At 35.4% G+C, this 20,239-nt stretch overlaps 2 protein-coding genes across 8 annotated transcripts in view; one reads left to right on the top strand and one right to left on the bottom strand.

The window, feature by feature from the left end:
- LOC143154761 (uncharacterized) overlaps window positions 1-12,091 on the bottom strand; it is a 17,489-nt gene extending 5,398 nt beyond the window's left edge. The window contains exons 1-2 of the mRNA XM_076326701.1: window positions 11,834-12,091; window positions 2,336-2,653 (exon numbers count right to left, since the gene is read on the bottom strand). Of these exons, the coding sequence (XP_076182816.1) occupies window positions 2,336-2,529 (194 nt within the window). The 5' untranslated portion in view covers window positions 2,530-2,653; window positions 11,834-12,091. The remainder of the gene's footprint in view (window positions 1-2,335; window positions 2,654-11,833) is intronic.
- The window catches only part of LOC143154762 (activating signal cointegrator 1), a 22,009-nt gene extending 1,770 nt beyond the window's left edge, over window positions 1-20,239 (top strand). The window contains exons 1-11 of one of the 7 annotated variants that reach the window (XM_076326708.1): window positions 17,318-17,489; window positions 17,788-17,815; window positions 17,882-17,994; window positions 18,067-18,185; window positions 18,251-18,353; window positions 18,424-18,691; window positions 18,751-19,060; window positions 19,139-19,302; window positions 19,381-19,502; window positions 19,589-19,780; window positions 19,865-20,239. In XM_076326708.1, coding sequence (XP_076182823.1) covers window positions 17,889-17,994; window positions 18,067-18,185; window positions 18,251-18,353; window positions 18,424-18,691; window positions 18,751-19,060; window positions 19,139-19,302; window positions 19,381-19,502; window positions 19,589-19,780; window positions 19,865-19,938 — 1,458 coding nt within the window. In that variant the 5' untranslated portion in view covers window positions 17,318-17,489; window positions 17,788-17,815; window positions 17,882-17,888 and the 3' untranslated portion in view covers window positions 19,939-20,239. Of the gene's footprint in view, window positions 1-17,317; window positions 17,816-17,881; window positions 17,995-18,066; window positions 18,186-18,250; window positions 18,354-18,423; window positions 18,692-18,750; window positions 19,061-19,138; window positions 19,303-19,380; window positions 19,503-19,588; window positions 19,781-19,864 lie in introns of those variants that run through there. The other 6 variants (XM_076326706.1, XM_076326707.1, XM_076326705.1 and 3 more) reach the window with 6 other exon arrangements.

Below are 20,239 nucleotides of genomic sequence, written 5' to 3'. Positions count from 1 at the left end.
AGAAGGTTCGAAGCACCGGAACAGATACAAAAACGTCATTTTTGAAAAAGCGGAGGGGTCGATATGACAAACATCGGTGTTCTATGCAAATCTACTCCAACACAATTGTTGTACTCGCTAAATGATATATAGGTAGCTCGCATACAACAGAAGAAAAGAACTATCTACAGTATCTACGCGTCTGTGGGTCAGCAGGCTATCTTCAAATGATTTATAGTTCTGGTGACGCGTCTTTCTCGACCTTTCGTGTAGAGATATTAACCAAATATTGACACATAATATCCGACAAATACAAATGGACACTTGAAGATTAGCACGTTTGAAAAGCATTCTAAGATTTCTAGCATTTCAGGACACTTCGTGCTCGCAAAATATTCCAAGCTGTGGAGAATCTACCTATTGTCCAAAATTGGATCAAACGGAAGAACAATGATAGGTATTTTGATCGAAGGATCGATGATCGTATTACGAGAAGATATCCAATGCAAAAGCCTTGAAAAGCTCATCAAAAGTTTGAACTTCGATTTACTTATAACTTCAAGCTCGAGAAGAGAATATTGGAGACTCTAAGAGCTTTGAGAGGCATTGTGCTTATAATTTCTCTACAATCGGTAACTCCTTCAGGCGTATACGTATTAACAATTAACAAAGGCATTTTATCGTACGTGTCAACTGGTTCGTTCATAACTTGACATTCAATTAAGAATGTTCACTTTACAATCGAATAGTACAGTGCAATAACCGGGTGTTTTCAATTTTTCGTTCAACTGCAGTCGAAAAACGAATTTGTCTACAAAAACGATAAACATTTGTGCTTCGATCGTTTAAAATAAAAAATGGATCGAATAATATTCAAACGTAAAGTAGACCGTAACAAGTACAGGAATACCGCAGAACAATTTTCAAGCCAGCCATTACGCAGTAAAGACGCGCGCGATCGTTTCTTCAAATAGAAATCGTGCAAACCTTTCGGATGAAACTCAACCTGACGTCGATTGTCTGGTACGTTAGGTTCGTGTTATTTACGAAGTTTGGATGACGGCCAAACGCAGGTATACACGCTGCATTCAATTCACGTGTGCGTTCGGCTTTTACTAGTAAGTTCAAGTTCAACAAACTTGCGGACGCATCATTCCCAATTTACTTTCAAACTCGGTGAAACGTCTCGATACAGATGAAGACACCTGACGATCGAAGCGAACATTCTTTCCTACATGAATTTCACGTCGTTGCAATGTACCCTATTATTCATAAATTCCTTTACGTCCCTATCCTTTATACACTTCTACAATTATTTCTTTCTGTGTTAAGTTCGTTTAAGTTTAAGATCGCGGATAATCCATAGTCGAATCTTTTTCAAACGAGATCGCATAAATCGCTCGTACAATATATAAAATGTTTCTTCATAGAGGTTCCCACGAGCATCGCAACTCTATCGGGTGCAATGGAAAAGTTTATATTGAAAATTCCATATAAATATTTTTTCATACAGGTTTCCACGAGCATCGCAACTCTATCGTGTGCAATGGAAAAGTTTATATTGAAAATTCCAAGTTGAAATCCGGGACTGCTTTCGTACCAACACGCGGAAGATTTAATTACAGCCTCACAGTGGCGGCGCTACGCATCCCAGCGAGTTGCGAGCTCGCACAGTTTCGCATAGGTGCCACAAATAATTATATGGAGGCACTCTGCCAAGTCCGCGCGACTCGAGTTCGTTATTAGAAAGGATATAAACCTATTCCGACAGTATGAATATTTGTATTCAACGTCGCTCGTAGTTTATATTGTTACGACGCGTTCTTTTGTATCGTCAGCTCTAACAACGTGCAAAAAAAATGTTCAGTAACGTTTGAAAAAAATATCGATGAGATACGAACTATTGAGTTGTTCGGAAAGTCATTTCGTTTTCCAAAATTGAGAATATATAATTTAATAAAGTATTTACACACTCCAAAAAAATCGTGTTTCATTTTCACCAAAAAAAACGAAATTTCGTTTTCCAAAATGTAGAATATATAATTTAATAAAATGTTCGTACACTCTAAAAAAAATCGTGTTTCATTTTCACCAAAAAAAACGAAATGACTTTCCGAACAACCCAATAGTAGGCTCGGCGAGTTATGCGTATTGTTCAAGCGAGTTGGATCAATTTAAAAGGCACTAGCAATAAAAGGTCTAACAATAAGTTTCGAAGCAGAGACTCGAATACCAAAATGTGATTCCTGATTCCGAAAAATCGACGAAAATTCTGATATTAGAGAGTGATACAATTTTCTTGTTTTCCAGAGCCGAACGAATCGCGCAGAAACAATTCTTAATGGGAAATCTTTACCAGGTAGACTTGATGGAGAAACTGTTCGATCTCTTCTTTCTGGTTCTGCCGAACGTCCAAAATTTGTGCTTCGTTTCTTTCGTTTTCCCCTCGCGGTATATCTGAGGTTGATTATTGGTAATCTCGTCGTTGAACGGATTCAAATGTTCCGGATAGTTGTATATGGAAACAGTGGGACGCCTCGATTGTGACATGATTCACCCTCGTTTCCTCTGCAAGTTTCTTCGAGTTTTATCTCGGGAACGGCATGAAATTGAGACGCCTCGTCAACGAGGTTCACCGATCTCTGGTCATCATCCTCTTAGCATTTGCCTCGAGCTGAAAATATAAAAACGTACTCTATTATTCTTTTATTCGACAACTTGTTGGTTATCCTTTGGCTCGTTTTAAAAAATGTTATTTACCCTCGAATGTAAATTCTGCAGAGGAATGAAGATTATTGACGATAAATTTAAACTCGGTAAAAATTCTCCGAACTTTCTCTTTTCACTTTCCGTAGCTGTTTTCTTAGGCTATTTGTAATCAAGACGCGTCTAATTTGACTAAGTGGTTTTAATTGTAAATATGTATATAGAGTGTGAGTAATTGAATCTATTAGTTGCACCGAAAGTATCGAGTATCGGGAATAAAGTCCGAATTTATTTTTAACGTATTACGTACACTCGATTCGATGGAAACTGATGTTTACAGGAAGTTGATCCGACTAGCAAGAAATGGTTGTACAATATAAGTGTGGACAAACAAATTTCGTTCATTGAGTTTCGTTTATTTTATCGTCCAAGGTAATTAGGGGATCGCGTTTCTGATCGATTCGAGAAAATTAATCGGACATACACGATTAAGTCACGCAATTTTATCGGATCGTCTTCCTCTCACAGTTGATAATAAAAAAAAGAATGTTTAATATTATATAACTTCCAATAACATTACATTTTCAAATTCGTCAGTGATTTAAATATTCAGGAAATATAATTTAAATACTCGACTGCTCGAATTTTACTCGAATACTTTGAGCACTGATTAGACATTTGAATATTATTATTATTTAGATAGCGCGATGCGAAATATAAATCAAATTCTTTAAAGTTATAATTCTCTTTCTATCAAATATTTCCACTTTGATAAAGAAAAACTACTACGTGTATACTTCCCGACTATTTATTTAAATACTCAATGATATTTGATCGCTCGAATATTCGAGTAATCATAATCGAATACCGATATTCGTATACTCAAATATTAAAATATTAATTATTCGAATGGTCTCGGCTTTGTAGTTATCTATCGTAACTAGCAATAGTTATCTGTCATGACGAAATAATAAATAAAATTAAGCAAACTGGTCGAGCAAACCAATTCGATGGATCTCAACCTTGGACCGCGCTAACTATTTCGACGCGTTACTCGTATCGTGAAAGGAATAAAGCGTATCAACCAACGAAGATGGATAAGAGAGAAACAATTTCGAGTTATATTTTCCAATATAATTGTGAACGTACGCGTACTGTGCTGTCTCGTTACGACAATTGCCGGTTCAAATCGAACGACCCGCGAACTCGTCCAATTTAACATTATTGCGCACCAATGGTTGCAGGATGAAGTCGTAGGTTAATCCGTTGAACTCGGAAACGGTGTACATCTGCCGTTAAACCCGCTCGAGACCAAAAGGGAGGAAATTGTTCACAATTATGAACCACGTTTGCTCGTTCTTACAATTTTTCAATTACGAACACGTCGTTAAAGAGTCTTCTTGCTCTTTCAATCGATTCACCATCGTGCAATCGTGTACAATTCATCAGTACCGTGAACAAAACGATACTGATTTCCCCGAAAAGTTTCACGGTAATTTAACCGTACTCAACCACGATTAAAAGCAATTAATCGACCCGTTATTCCTCGAGATTTCGCGCGTTACGCGAAACACATGGTCCTGTTAACCCAGTTAACGTAGTCATTTAATCCTAGATTACGAAAATAGAGAACGGTACATCGTTTACGTAATACACGCTGCTCGATGATGCATCTTAATTACCGACACACACGTAATTCTCTGCACGACCATGTTTTTCTTTCTCAGCGTTAGCACAATTCGCGCGATTGCGCTGCTCGACGATCGCTTTTCTCTTTTATTCGACAAACGCTACTCTTTTATCCGTTCGTTACTTTCCGCGCGCTGGAAACTTTCTTTTTTCGCGCAGCGTTTAATTGAAACAATTAACAATTACACTTACTGTCGGTCTCGAAAGACTTCGTATCCTACGAATAATGAACGATGAAAAATCGAGGTAAATCGACATGGAAAAATTTGTACAGACGATTGAACAGGATTTAACTCACAAATGAAAATTACATTCTACTCGTACCCTGATTTCCCTTCTTCGAGCGTCTTGTTCTTACGGCAGGCGAAATGAAACAAATCCTCGAGCCAGAATAATTAGTTGTGCCACATGTTCGCGCAGCGAAAATACGCGTGACGTAAATTATTGTCGTCTCTGGGTTATTGTTTCTTTCAGGGAACGGTACAGAAAACGATCTCGTGAGAAACAATTCCGTTCGGATGATAGGGAAACTTTGGAGGATAGTTTCGCATTCTACGCTCGAGTTATCGCAACTGAAAAAATATGTTTCTTGTTTCAGATTATTCTGTGAAGCTTTAAAGATTCACAGAAATCACCGTTGAATATTTCACGGATGTTTTTCGCTAGAAGAATATATTTACGTCCTCTATGAGACGAGGAGAAGTATCACGTGCTTACGAGGAATGACTAACGAACGCAATTAGTTCAATTAGCTCACTGCACTCGCAGTTCGTTTCTGATCTGGAACTCGTCGATGAACTTGCATCACAATGGTTGAACAATCCTCGACAATTTATTTTAGAACGCCTTATCTCTAAAGCTAAACTATCTTGAATCGAATCAAACAAACGTCGACGAGAATACAAGAAGAACTCCGAAACCAATCGCGATCTCAGTTTCCGTGAAATCAATATCGAATTTTCTCTCAAGCACGATAACAGTTTCAATGTTTGAGTTTTGTTCACACGATACTAATTGCAGAGAAGGTCACTGTGCTCCATTAACTAAAAAAAAAAAAAATGTTTCACGCGCTACTCCGACTGCGATGAAGTATACTGTTTCTTTATCGATGACCACCAAATGGGGATGAATTCAACACGTATAACCAATGAAAAAAATATTCTTAAGTTTTACAATAAACATTCTCTTCGAACTTCAATGTTATTGAAACGTTTTCGACCATTTGTTTTTTATACTCCTCGCTATATCGTTATTGTATTGTGCAGAAATAGAAACAGACGTACGAAAATATTGGTATTTATATTATAAAATATTCTCGCGCACAACGTTTCTTCTTTTGCAATCCATTTCTCCTGTATAACCTTTACATTGCGTACAATTATATTCATAAATGTTATATATGTATAATATTACGTCCACACCGAGCGTACTGTATATCAATTTTCAGAAGTTGCACAAAGATTACATCCGTACGTATTTATCTTGGTTTCGATATTATTTCAATTTTGATTCTTTCTTTTGGATTTTTTTACTGAAATAATTTTAGTTTTTAGTCCCTGGTTGAAATCACCATAGAAGAGGAGAACAATAGCGATGTAAAACCAAGTCGTTAGCCGTGTACTGTGTTTACGATGCCTGTTGCAATTGCATCGGTCTGTAGTAATCCTCGTCAGCCTCCACATGTGGTTTGCACGTTTATGAATGCCTCGAACGACAAACAAGAAATCGATGAATAACGAGTGAAGTGATGAGGCAGAACACCCGTGGAACGCCCTGCTGATACTTGACAATAATTCTTGAAAATCTCTACACCGGAGAGCGAGTAATTATTTTCTAAAAAAAATTTTCCACGCGATTTTCGCGTTTCGTATAGATTCTTTTCCTACCCAAAAGAAATTTCTACCGTATTTTTATCGCGAAAATTCGAAATGTGAGGAGTCGATAAAAATGATACGAACCGGTAAGTGTTTCACAAAGGAATTCTCAGATCGATTTCCTTTCGAGAAAGCAATTCCATAGCATTCTCCAGGTTTTCACCTTTGCGTGCCTCGTAAGTCTGAGAAGAGCGCGATACTTCGTTCCGCGAGTCGCTTGGGGAGATTTAAAATTGAGATGCTTTTTCCAGCAGTATTAATGGCCGTATCTTGACAGCTTAATTCAACATCATTTCGAGACTGTTCCCCAGTTTAAACGAAAGGACAATTTGGACAAAGTCAAGTTAATTTGCGACTAATTTACATCGAACCATTAACTCATCTGCCTTTCGTACCTGACTAGACTTTTCGTATACTTATTTATTACATAACGGAATATGTAGATTTTCGTCGCAACGAATATTACGAATACTTGCATAATCATTATCGTATTGAAACGTTCTCGATCTCAAATACCGATACCGATTTCAAATAGCGTAATTAAAAGTTTGCAAAAACATAAATATTACAAAAATAAGCAGACCTAGGAAGAATCGAATTACAATATTTCATACTTAAGATCTATTATTTAGAATTTAATCATTTTTTATTTAATATCTTCGACCACCCAATTTCACCTTTAGAATTATATAAAAAATAATACGTAGCCTAAAAATATAATATATCAGATATTATAAAAAAAAGAAAATTTATCCAAGAAGAACGAATTGGTTTTACTAATAATCTTGATATTTGTTTCGGTGCAACAAGCAACGAAATCTTATTAGACTTTTGTCGAATAATCGAAATGTTTCGCAATCAAACGTTTGTGAAACAATCGAAATTTGTACAAGTTGATTCAAAGCTGATTATACAAGTTAAACAACTTCGCGTCTGATGTGTTCGTGTGGCCGTCCAATTGGAAGAAACTCGGTCAGAATGGTCTGCCTATATCTACTTGAGAACTTTGCACGAGATCTTTGCATAGAATCTATAGCGTTGGACATTGACAAAAGGTCGTTCCAGTTACGCGACACGCAAAACTGAAATTCTGGCCGATAAATCTTAACCACTGTTCTCATATCGATGGTCATTGAGTTTCACAGAATATTTGTTGCGTTACTGATTATCAGAGTGGTTTGTAAGCGAGATACTTAAAATTATTACCCACTTCAAAAGCAAACGTGCATTTCGAGTAGTTTCTCCGACAACTCGACCAATCATTGTACGGAAAATAACGAACTAATGCGCGTTTAGGAAAAAGAAACAGTAGTCGCACAATCGCGTATTTTATTCACTTTATTCGAAGCGAACGTTCAAAAGATGAACTTTTCGTAGCTCGAAGATTTATTGTGCAATCTCGTCCGATCGACCGAGATCCTAAAAATACTTTCGTGAATCCTGTAGAATCCGTGTTTTTGGACGAAAGCCAAAGAACCATCGCATATTCTGCGACATCGGTAAATAATTTCTGTTATCAACGAACAGTGGCTTTTTCCTTCAATTTTCCCGCTTTTTTTTTTAAACGTTAGACGGATACTTCCACGGGATACTTTCTTTAAATAAGCGCCGTCGATAAATACCTAATAAACGCTAGAAACTTCAAAAAGTGTAAGAATCATAGAACTTCGGATATATAAAAATTTGTAATAGAAATAAAAGATGATGCAGAAATTGATCAAGTACAACTTTGATTCGATTTTAAGATACTCTTCGAAACGAAAAAGTATGATTCTAAAATCATCGAAATACTATTACAATGCATACTATTTTAACATCCTGTTTGTTTTTTCTAAAAACATCTTACAATATCCTTAAAACGTTTCAGAACGCAAACGATTTATATGTGTACAGTTACAATAATATTTTTAGTAATTTTGATCACTCTTGAACAGATTTGAAACAAAAGAATAAAAATATTGCTGTTCCTATATGCGTAATGTATATAATTAGCGGAGTGCATCGAGGTACTGAGAACCGCGCGCTTTCTTTTAGATTTCATCCACAACCAACGAAAATATGTGTCTCAAGGTGTCGTAATCGACGAAGATAATTGTGAAATTCCGTTCAACCGTTTCTTCATTACGCTCGGCTCTTTAGTGCCTCTTTATTATGTTCTTCGACGATATGCTTCAGCCGCTTGCTTCCCAGGTGATATGTATTGCCTCCATTGTGCGAACGAACGCACTACTCGTTGGAAAGAACGAGGCGTGCTAACTCGCGTACAAGGAGATGCCTCACGAGGGTTTCTTCCTAGGAAATACATACATAATATTCTTTTTACGCAAGTTGCGTCAGAGTCGTAGACAAGAACGCGCGAACGAGCTGATCTCGTAACTTTCTTCACATAATTCTATACTATGGACACTGTTTTTTTTTTCTTCTGTTAAGAAACAACGGAATCCCCCAAATCGGAATACTGGTTTCTCAAGATACTCTATCAATACGTTGAAGAGGAATAATTTCGAGAAAAACGTGTTTGAAATTTTCAATTCGTAGTATCGCGACTCGACGGAGTTTCGTTTACTATGGTATCGCGTAAGATTAAACTAGAATTTAATTTCCCCATTTGTACGAAATTTGTGCGTTCCTTCGTTTGCCTACAACGTTAATAAATATGTTATTGTCGAAGAAAAAAACGACACAATGTGCGATATTATGTCCGGTACCACAACGCGCCTAATTCTTCCAACGCGTACCACCCACTTGTGTAACATGTTTATATCTTTATTGTTCGATAATAATACAATAATCGATCCTTGAATTGATAACGAAGAGGCTGAAGTAAATGTTGAAGTAATTTCCCGTAAAGTAGCTTCTTCTTTCAACGATTGGTAATCGCACGATTACGATCAGTCGACTAATAACTCGACTCCGCGACGTTAGAAGAAAATGTTGTCCCGAACGGCGTGGGTCACCGGCGACCCGAGGTACGTTCCACCCTCTTGAGTTTCGCGAAAAGACGGAGAAACGACTTTGAACTTTGCAACCGTCGGTTCTTTTTCCACGCGGTACCTACCTTACGGTCCCTTCGTGTTCTCCGGTAATTATGGAAGTATCGATTGGGACTTCCGTGCATTGCTTGGAAGTTGCAATCGTAAAATCTATGAACACACATCCTTAAACGTGTTCCTTGCGGCGGTTATTTCGCGGTAACTCGTGCCACGAGCCCAAGTCACGTATGCCAGAGATTCTCAACCACGAAAACTGGCTTGTTTTATTTGTTATCGCGATCCCTAAGCGTCGACCCGAGCGCGAAACGTACGGCGCGCAAAGACAAAAGGAACAAAATTTCAAACGTTCGCGGTGCACGTTGGTCGAGTTTTTATCCAGACGAGAAAATTCTCGCGTTCGAGGAAAAAATGGGGAAAGGAACCGATGGAAAAATTTTAGGAAGCTCGCGAGAACGTTCTCGCGTCGCGGCTGAGAACCTTCGTGGCGTGTAAAAATAGAAACTTAATAGTTCTCTTCGACGGGGGTCGCGATCGACAACGAATTCCCAAACAATTCTCTCGAAAATGTGTTCCATCGCGCGAAGTAGGTTACGTCAAGATATTCTCGTTCGTACGAACGTTCGAGGTCATTCGTTTGCTCGTTTGCGACCAAAGATACCTTTTATCGTAAAATGTAAAATTTACAAGGAAAAAAAAAAATATATGGAATATTGTATTAATACGCGATAAGTTCCCTTCGAAATTGATAGGGAGGACAAATATTGCGTACACGCTCGTACGAGTTCCTTGAAAGTCGGATTTTTTCGATCTGAGGGAACGATCGTTTCGAAATAATCGGTTCGGGTTCGCAGAGACGACGAAGAACGACGAATACACGGTGATCATCGGTGCCTTGGGCATCGAACACGGTAGTTTCTGACTACTTGTGACCACTCGCACTTACGATCGTAAAAAGGTAAATAAAAATAAAGTATCGTCGTATTATAACATTGTCATCGGTCGGTAAATTTGTGTCAACGTCAGTGGCTAAATATAGCGCTACATTTATACACGTATACGTATAATTGTACACATATACGTGTACGAGTGAATTCTTGAGCTGCTCGAGGTTTTTCCAAGGAATTCTTCTATCCGTATTGTCTGGTAATCGAAAGAGCGATAGAACGATAAATAGTAGACTTGAAAATCGAAGTAAAATTGACGAAACAAAAAGAATGGAAAAGAAAACGATCTCTACTATTTTTAACGACGAGGGAAGAATTCGTGAATAGATTTATAACAATTATGAGAAAAAAAGGAACAGATGTTACGTATCTTGTATGTAATAACGATGAATTCGAGTTAAGAGAAACTTTGTCGTAAGTCTGAGACTATCTATATTCGTATCGATTCGATGCTACAATTTCTTCGAAACGATGCAAATGATCGTGGATTAAAATGCTGAAGTACAGAAAGGAGAACGTTTAACGTCCCGATGTGTCAGGTGTCGTATGCTCGTAGCAAGTTTTCCGTGCACTTCCGACAGCGCGGCAAACGTAGAAAATGCGACAGTAACGGTCGTGATAAAAATAACCGTTGATTGTTTACACGTGACTCGATGAAACGTAATGAAGAAACGGATCCCAGAATTGAGTTAAAAAGGTCATGAAGATCAACCGAACCCGAAACCGTGTCCGGTTAAATTATACGCGTCATGTAGGTCAGTGAATCGCAGCTTGAAATGATCGTGCATGAGTTACGCCGTGCCATGGTGGACACGTATCTCTCGTCCACGAAAAAGACACGATCAAGAAACCGTTTGTCTACGCCTATTCTATTTCGACTACCGCGGACCGTTTCGAACTTATCGCCCCGAATTACATTACGTTAACGCTATCGAGTGAAGTAAAAGCTACGTTAAAAAAGAAACAGTCAGTCGCACGCGCAATCTTTTTCTATTCGTGAACTTCTTTTGTTTCTCGTTCTAACCATTATCTTTACGACATTCGATGTAATCGAATACACGCTAAAACAAAGATACCGGATTAACGAATGACGCGACGATAAGCGATTTTTATCGCTAAAATGTACCCACTTCGAGGTATGACTCGCGATATCGAAAAGTGAAAATACATTCGATCGTATTTTACATCGATACATTAGACGACAATGAAATACCTATGCGGAAGTTTCATTTCATTGATCGCCAAGTGCATTTTCGTCCTTACACTGTTTCGTACGTATGTATACGTGTATCGCTCACCTTTGCGTTAACTTCTCGACTTACGTTCACATTATTCGCGACAACGTTTGACAAGTATTGGACGAATCTGGAGCGAAAAACTGTCACTGGCGATACATTGTTTGCGGATCGTATAGTTTTATAGATTGCGAACGATTCGATCGATCCACCGACTACGAGAAAGCGCGCAATAGCACGTCGCCAACGTGACGATTCGATTATCGATACCGGCCACTTGAATCTTTACCGTTGATCGCAACGAAACTGTCTTACGTACATATAAGGGATCGTCAGCCTTTCGGACGGTATATTCTGATATTCGTATCGATAATGTATAATAAGTAAGGTATGATCGAAGTTATGAGACTTACGTAAGTGCGTCTAGATGACAAGTCGTTATGGTATGCAAAACAGGTGAGAAGTTTCAAGTTTCGTTGATCGTCGACTTCTACCAAGCTGGCTCAAATATACATATTCTTGATGTACACTGATATTGACACTAATCGGTAAACAGAAGAGAGAACACAAACGACACCAAAATCCAACGTGCAGCACCGTTCACGAAAAACACAAAACGCGTTATCGCGACGAAGTTCGCCGGTCGACTGTGCCGAGTTGCATACGCGATCGGATTTCTTCGACAAACTTCGTGTACTTTCGAATAGTACGGCAAACTTCGCGCCTCTCACTGCACCCTGTGTCCAGCACGTGCGATTGGTCAAAATTCACGTACGGCGGCAACTTTGAAAATACGTATCGTCATCGCGTACCTGGAAGTGTACTTCTAGTTTCTATTACAAACGTTAAATGATTAATACTAAATTAAAAGTTGAATGAACTGAAAAAGTCATTTAAAATAATTATAATAATTGCATATTCACTTCGTACGTTAAAAACTATATCTTGCACACCATTGAATGAACACTTTGCTACTTTACTTATCATTCAAAAGATACGATGCAAAAAAATTGTCCCAGCTCATAAAACATCCAATGATTGTTGTGCTACGTATGCTGACTAATGCTAATTGAATGCGTATATTGCTAATGCAGGTTTACTATTTACGTAGGCGTTGGTGGAACGTGCATAGAAAGTTGTAAAAGGAAAAATGCAGTATGCAGGTAAATTGTAGGATAACTTGCCTTTGACGAATTAAAAAAATCATCTCTAATCTGTCCCTTTGCTGGTAAAAATACTGTTATAAAGTATCCAATAAAAGCTTTCTATATCAATTTCAATAAGATATTTAATCGAACTACGTAAGTCTACCGAAGTTACGATAATATTACACGCGTTACAGAATGTCTATAAAATATTTAAACGAAATAAATATTATATCTATAAATAGACTTCCCTTCTGTTTCAAAGAGTACCGATTAAAATTAAATTAAATATTTTTCTAAAATTCAATACACAGAGCACAGATTGAAATATGTTTTTCATTGCACGTTCGATCGGGAAAATGTCTTAATCAATAATCGTGCAGGTAATTCGCATTTGCAAGCTAAATTAGTACAACGTGGAGTCTCAAATTACAATTCATGCGTTTTCGCGAGCTCCTATTATTCAACATATTCCTTTAACACGTTGGTTACAGCGTTTAGTTTCTCTAGTGGATACCAATTGCGATTCGCAACGTCAACATCGATAACATTAAAGCCAAGGAGCGAACTAATCAGTTCCAGCTATTCGTTCTCTCGTCAATGAGCAACTAAAAGAAAATAAGAAAAAAGTCTAACAACGCTAATAAATACGATATCGCGTTCCACTGAACGACTCACGACTGTATTTCGATCGATGACGATGACGCGACCTTGCGAATTTTACATAATGAGACTGCCTGCAGTATAAAATAAATGTAAACTTTTTTAACCATTCGAATTTTTGACGAGACGGTTTCCCTTCAAAAAAAAAAAAGCATTATTTTGATGAAAAATTATTACAATATTATTTAGCTAAATATTCTGACATCTACAATATTTCCATCTTACCTAATGACTTTGTTTCGGAGCACAGATAACAATGCTTTGTCATAATTATTATTATACTGTATCTGATTTCATTCCGAGCAAACGAATAATACAGATACAAATCTCAAACGATATATGTATATATATATATTTTTTTTTTTATAGCGATTTCTAAACACGTCGGAAACAATTTATCTTGCACTTTATCCCGATTGAATTCTCCATCGATCATATCGGGCGAAACTGATAAGATAAGTGTTATCAAACTATGTTTGCTTTCTATGTAATGTTTATAGTATCCTGATTACGGATAAATAAGTAACAAGTCGCAGAAAGCGTATTACGCAAAGCGTAAGTGTTCTTTAATTTTATAACTCACTGTTCGATATGAATTTCTGCTCCTTTCTTGAACGTTACTAAATCAAATTTCGTGTTACACTCTACGTCTTAAGACAAGTTTCTCGAGAACATCCGACGTATTACAAAAATTTTCCCGATGCTCGACATTTAAATATCGAACGAAACTGCCCGTAACTTTGAACGATGCTCGTTGAACTTCTTCTGTCGAACGTACAGCCTAATAAAACGAATTCGTGCATGGTGATGCTGACTCTGAGAAAGATGATCAAAAGGACACAGAAGAAACTGTGAATCTGTTGATATCATTTAGACTTTATTACAGCATAATTTGAGCATTGTACGTGCGAATAATGCAGGCGGCTTTCAACGGCATCCGACCTAATGGAACCGTCGATTGAAAATAATCATTAAATGATCATGATGCGAAATGATAGGCATAGAAAGTTCATTGTACGTATAGAAACCCTTTATCGTCTAACATGGCAATTGACCTAATAACGTATTGATAAGTGCTGTTTGTTCGTCAACTATCCTATATTTTATACATGTTTAAATTAAAAAAGATTGAAGATACGTCTCTTTGTATACAATGTATCACAATATTAACGACGTACGAAATTATGCTTTAAATTAATTTAATACGATACGATATTTTGATACTTACCTCTACTATTGAAGGTTATTTCAAGTTTATTTCGTTAAATAGCGTGTTATGTCTTTTTGTCGATTGAAAGTATCAAAGCTTAACGTCCATAGTCTGTTCGCAACACTCGGTGTTAGAAATTAGACCAATGCTCACCCGTAGATGTAACGATGATTACTTCTGAAACTGTTAATATGGCAAACAGGTTGTGTCAAATTTGTCTGGATCAAAAGAATGAACGTAATACTGTAATAAAGTTTCATTTTCCGGTTATTAGACGCAAAGATCTTAAAATCACTTTCATACTTCGTAAATTTAATTTTGGATACTATCTAGGACGAATTTAGTGGGGTAAATGACATGCGATGTTTTTTTTTTTTAATCGCTCATCGACGACTAAATCTTTTACGGGATTTTGCGCCTGAAAATTAGCAATAATCTTTCACAACTCGTGTAGCTCGAAATATTATAGCGATATATGTGTGCAATATTTTATTAAAAATATTTTGAAGACGTTCTAGCCATACCGTAACTACGATCGCACACTTTCGAGAGACGAAAAAAAACGAAGGAAGTCCATTTCGATGAATTTATTTAAAAATAAATTTACCCAATACCTAGTGGGAATTATTCAGAACGATATAATAATAGAATAGTAATAATACATTTCAGGAATATTTTAGAAATCTTTCTGCAACGTTTTCATAATGTCTCGTACAGGAAATTGCTATAACTTGTTCAGAAAGGGACACAGACACGTTGCAGCGACATCTCAAAAATATTCCATCGAATACTTCAAACTTTTTACACAAATATTCTTGCAACACTTCGTACGATTTTTTTAAATAGACAAACCAATCCACCCTTGTATCTTCAGCGATCTATGAAATTATTAAACGTCTCCATTTGAAACGAATATGCTGTGCAATAAAAATATAAATTACGCTTGCGTTTAATATGCGCGTCTCAATGTGTTTTTCGATTTCCCTTGAACGATGAACCATTTCAAATTCGATTAGCGGTGGCAATATTTCTCGACGCATCCTCTTTAATAATCAAATTACGATGTATTGTGATCTATCTTAATGGAACAATTCGTGAAGTGACCTATTTGCATCGTCTTGGCTCAAGTGCGCACAGCTGCACCGAAGCGCAATATCTCTTGTTGTTAGTGTTACGGATCGTGTCAAGGCGAGCTTCAAAAACGAAACTGAGCTTTCGGGCAATGTTATACCGTCAAACGAACAAGTAACATTGCTAATTAAAGCAAGCGCGTAGTTCGCTACAGAGTGCATACAGATCATATTATTTTTGGGTTAGAAATCGTTAAATGTTAATAGTTAATCGGGGTAAAATGATCAATAATTGGTTTCAATATAGGTATCAAATCAAACTTAATTGACCTGTTTTGCAGACTGATTAGAACCTATATTCAAATTATATGTTGAAAACGATTTTATTATAACTTCCGAACAGTTTAAAATGTGTCTCGTCATTTACCGGGATTTTAATCATTGAGTTACTGCTTTATTGATGTAACGATTATCAATAGAAAACAATATTACTCTTATACGCTTACAATTATCGTTAAGCAAATACCGTGATACAAAAAATATCAACACATCGACATAGAGCGCCGCAGCAATTAAAGAAGAGGAATCTAAATTACAAATTACAAATTAAATTTCATAAACTTTACATCTTCGAGGAAGTAATTATTTTTATTTCTACGGAGAAGTTTTGCCCAAAAGAACCTTCGCATTAAATTCGAAAAAAAATTCAAATGAGAATTAAAATTGCATGTCTACGATACAAGACTCTTCGTACAATTACCGAACACGTGGATAGGTTATAATGGACGCGTAAAACGAAACGATGTCGATCGTAGTGCAGTAATTATTATATAACACTGGCAGAAATCGAGATCCGACTCGTGTATGCGCGAATATGTGACTCTGTATCACATACAAATGACCGAGTATGCAAATTTAACTGCAGGAAGATCCGTTTGTTAAATGTCCTGAAGGTCTTACGTTAGCCTACGCAAATTTTTTAAGCGCCTCGACACGAGCACATAAGAAAATTCAATTTTAGCACAAATCATTAATTTCAACTTGTCATAATAAATTAACGATACAACTATTAATCTTCACATTTCTTATTACGCTGTCTTATAATCAACTTAACCGATTTTACTCGTCTAATCGAACGATTATTTAAATTGTACCTCCTGTTTCCTACAAGATATAATTTTTTAACGAAAACAACGGCCCTTTAATTTAAAATGTAAGTAGGTACGTATAATACTATTTATTTACGCAATGAAGTTATATCTGTGTTAGGAGAAAATTATTGTGCATACTATCTTAGATCTCGAATATTCAAATCAAATACAACATTTTGTAGTTTCAGAAAGCGATTAGATAGCAGAACCATCTACTAAAATGTTAATTTTTTTTTTAATTAAAATTTGGGTTATCTTGTAATTTTGGAAAAAGTACTTTATATTTAAAGTATGAAAATATAAAGATGATAACTTACTTGACTAAATTAAAATTGGTCTTGTTCAAGTTAGAATCTACACTTTTTTCTACTGTATTTTCAAAAATATAGTATAAAAAATGCAACACCAACATTTGGTTTTTTACGCAGTCTGTTATTTTTTTGCACTATAGTTTAACTTTTACGTAAAAATTGTAAATAAATTACAATTTCCGTACAAAGGGGCAGGGAATTATAATAGTCACTTTCATGAAAACGGAGTGAGTTCAAATGAATCAGATTAGCCAACATTTCGAAACTACGAAATAAAGACAGAATTATATAGATTGGAAACTGTAGCATCATGCAATGGATCTAAAGGACGGTGTTACAGAGTAACATATAAACACTTTGCAGCTTTCATAAAAGCAAATTTTATTACGCAAATTGACCAATAAGAACCTTAACTCCTAAGTAGAACCATATTCTGAAAATAAAACTCTAATGTGCATATCTTGCAACGTGCTCATATTTGCGTAAAAAAAATCTTATAAAACAAAATTGTTCGGGTTTGTTAGTATATCCGCCACCACAGTTAGTGTTGTGATCACTTCTTCACATCCTTCTGTGATTATTATTCTTCATACTGCTCGACTGTTTTGTCTGCCTTGTCCTTTAAATCTGTACATCTTAGATATAAAAAAAACTATTTTTACTGTTAATATAAAATCTAAAATAGATTCCAACTCAAACATAACCTTACATTAATCTTCAAATTGAATTATTTTAGCTTTAATATTTTAAAATCGCTATTTCAATAATTTAACAAAAATGGAACAATGGATACACAAGAATCTGTCTCAATTTTTAGAGTTTCCTGTCCCGGATGGTATAGTAGAGTAAGGAAATTAATTCGAAAATAATAAAATAAATAAATTAATACCATATGATTATTTATTATTCAGGTGTGTCATGCAAATGCAAAATGAAAGGGATCTGGATGAATATTTTCAATGTTTACTAGATTATAGTAATGTAAAGCATAGAAAATTTATTGCTGAATTAAAAAGACGTCAAGGTTTATATTTTTAATGTTTGCATTAATTGATAAGGTATTTAATACTTCCTTTTAATTTTATTGTTATTTTAGCATCAAACAAAGATCAGGGTGGATATAAGAAAATTAATGATACAGATAATATAACAAAAAGGCAGCACGATAAGAAGAAAGGCAAAATGAAAGGGAAAGAAAAGCAAGAAAACAGACAAGTATATTAATATATTATGTTATCTTTTTGAATTATATAATAATTGATTGGACATTGTTGATTTAGCCACAGGAAAATCTAAAAATTCAAAAAGTAGAAAAGAAAAAAACTAAATTTGTTAATTTATATTCACAAGAAGGCAAAGACAGAACAACAATTTTATTACCAGGTAGATTACATGTTCATAAACAATAATTGTAAAAATTTTTTAAGAAAATAATATGGAAATATTTTGTTAGGTAGACATAAATGTGATTGTGAAGCAAAAAAGCATTTGTTGATTAATAACTGCCTCAACTGTGGCAAAATAGTTTGTACACAAGAAGGAGCTGGTCCATGCTTCTTCTGTGGAGAACTTGTATGTTCTCCAAAAGAACAAACAATTCTTTCTAGCAATACTAAACAAGCTGAACATTTATATAAGAAGTTAATGAATCAAAAACCTATTAAAGATTTGGAAGAATCGCTCAAACAGAGAGACAAGCTTCTTGAATATGATCGCAATGGGTACATATTGTGTAATCTGTATTTTCTTAAGAAAGTTTAGTAATTGTATTAATTTGCAGTTCACAATGTACAAAAGTAATTGACGATGAATGTGACTATTATCAGACAAATAACATCTGGTTAACAGCTAAGAACCGGGAAAAATTACAACAATTAGAGAAAGATATGGATGCACAAAAACATGTATCACGTCTGAATAGGAGAGTGAATGTTACTTTTGACTTCACAGGTAGAGAAGTAATTGAAGAAAATCCAATTAATGACTTTGATGAGTTCGATGACCAGTTTGAAGTCATTTCTGAACTAATGTCATTTAGTGAAAGTGAAAGCCCCAATGTCTGCCCAGATATAGAATTTGATCGCCCAATAGTAAGAGTATTATTGATAAAATTTTATACGTACTAATAATAAAAGTCTAGTTGCTGTTACTGAATCATTGTTCCACAGTACATTGAATCAAATGAATATGAACCACATGCTACGAAAGTCACCATTCCTTCTAAAATGAAAAATGTTATTCAAGACAAAGAATATTTAGAAATGTCTGATACAGGTTCATGTTTAAGTATGCATCAACCTTATGCATCTTTATTAGTTGCTGGAATAAAAATGTAAGATTTAGTACAATGTAACTTTTAAAATATATAAAAAAATAGAAAATGGTTTTCAATATTTCATTAATATTACAGTCATGAAGGTCGATCATGGTACACACCGCACAGAGGAAGACTATGGATTGCTTCAGCATCTAAATCACCAACTGCAGACGAAATTTCGAATGTAGAACAATTTTACCGCATTCTCAAAAATGGTTAGTACAAATTAAATCTATGAATAAAAAAAAGGAATTTCTATTTAGATATATGTCTTAGAATTAATATTGCTAATATTTTTCAGAAAAAATTAACTTTCCTGAGAGTTATCCAACTAGTTGTTTATTAGGTTGTGTAACAGTCATTGATGTTTTACCTCAAGAAGAATATAAAAAAGTTTATCCAAGTGGAGAAAGTGATAGTCCATACGTTTTTATTTGTGAAAATGCTTATTCATTACCAATTAAGTTTCCAGTACAAGGAAAGCATAAAATTTGTAAGTACAGTTACCTAGTTACACTTACTAGATATATATTTTAAAATAAGATAAGTCTTAAATAAGTTGTATTGTTACTTATAGATAAGCTGGATCAAAAAATTCATCAAGCTGCCCTTAAATTCTTAGAAAAAGCTATGAAAAATACAAATAATTAATAAAGTAGGTTTAAAAAAGATTTGTTCGTAAAATAATATATTACTGTGTTATCTTCTAAACCTATATTTTATAATAGTATACGTTTTTTTTATAAGTAAGTAATGAATATTTATCTTAACATCGTAACGACGGGTATCGTAACAGCGGAACTTCAGAATCCATGCGTGAATGATGGGGAACGTATTATCCTGTACCAATATATTTGGTGCCTATGCGCACATAAAGCTACAATGTTGTAAAAACTGGCACTTATGCTTAAATTTAACAAAAACATGATAAAAATATATTGATGTAATGGTC

The sequence above is a fragment of the Ptiloglossa arizonensis genome, chromosome 2 (assembly GCF_051014685.1).
Source record: "Ptiloglossa arizonensis isolate GNS036 chromosome 2, iyPtiAriz1_principal, whole genome shotgun sequence".
Taxonomy (NCBI): Eukaryota; Metazoa; Arthropoda; class Insecta; order Hymenoptera; family Colletidae; genus Ptiloglossa; species Ptiloglossa arizonensis.
This window is presented reverse-complemented; position numbering and strand designations above follow the sequence as displayed.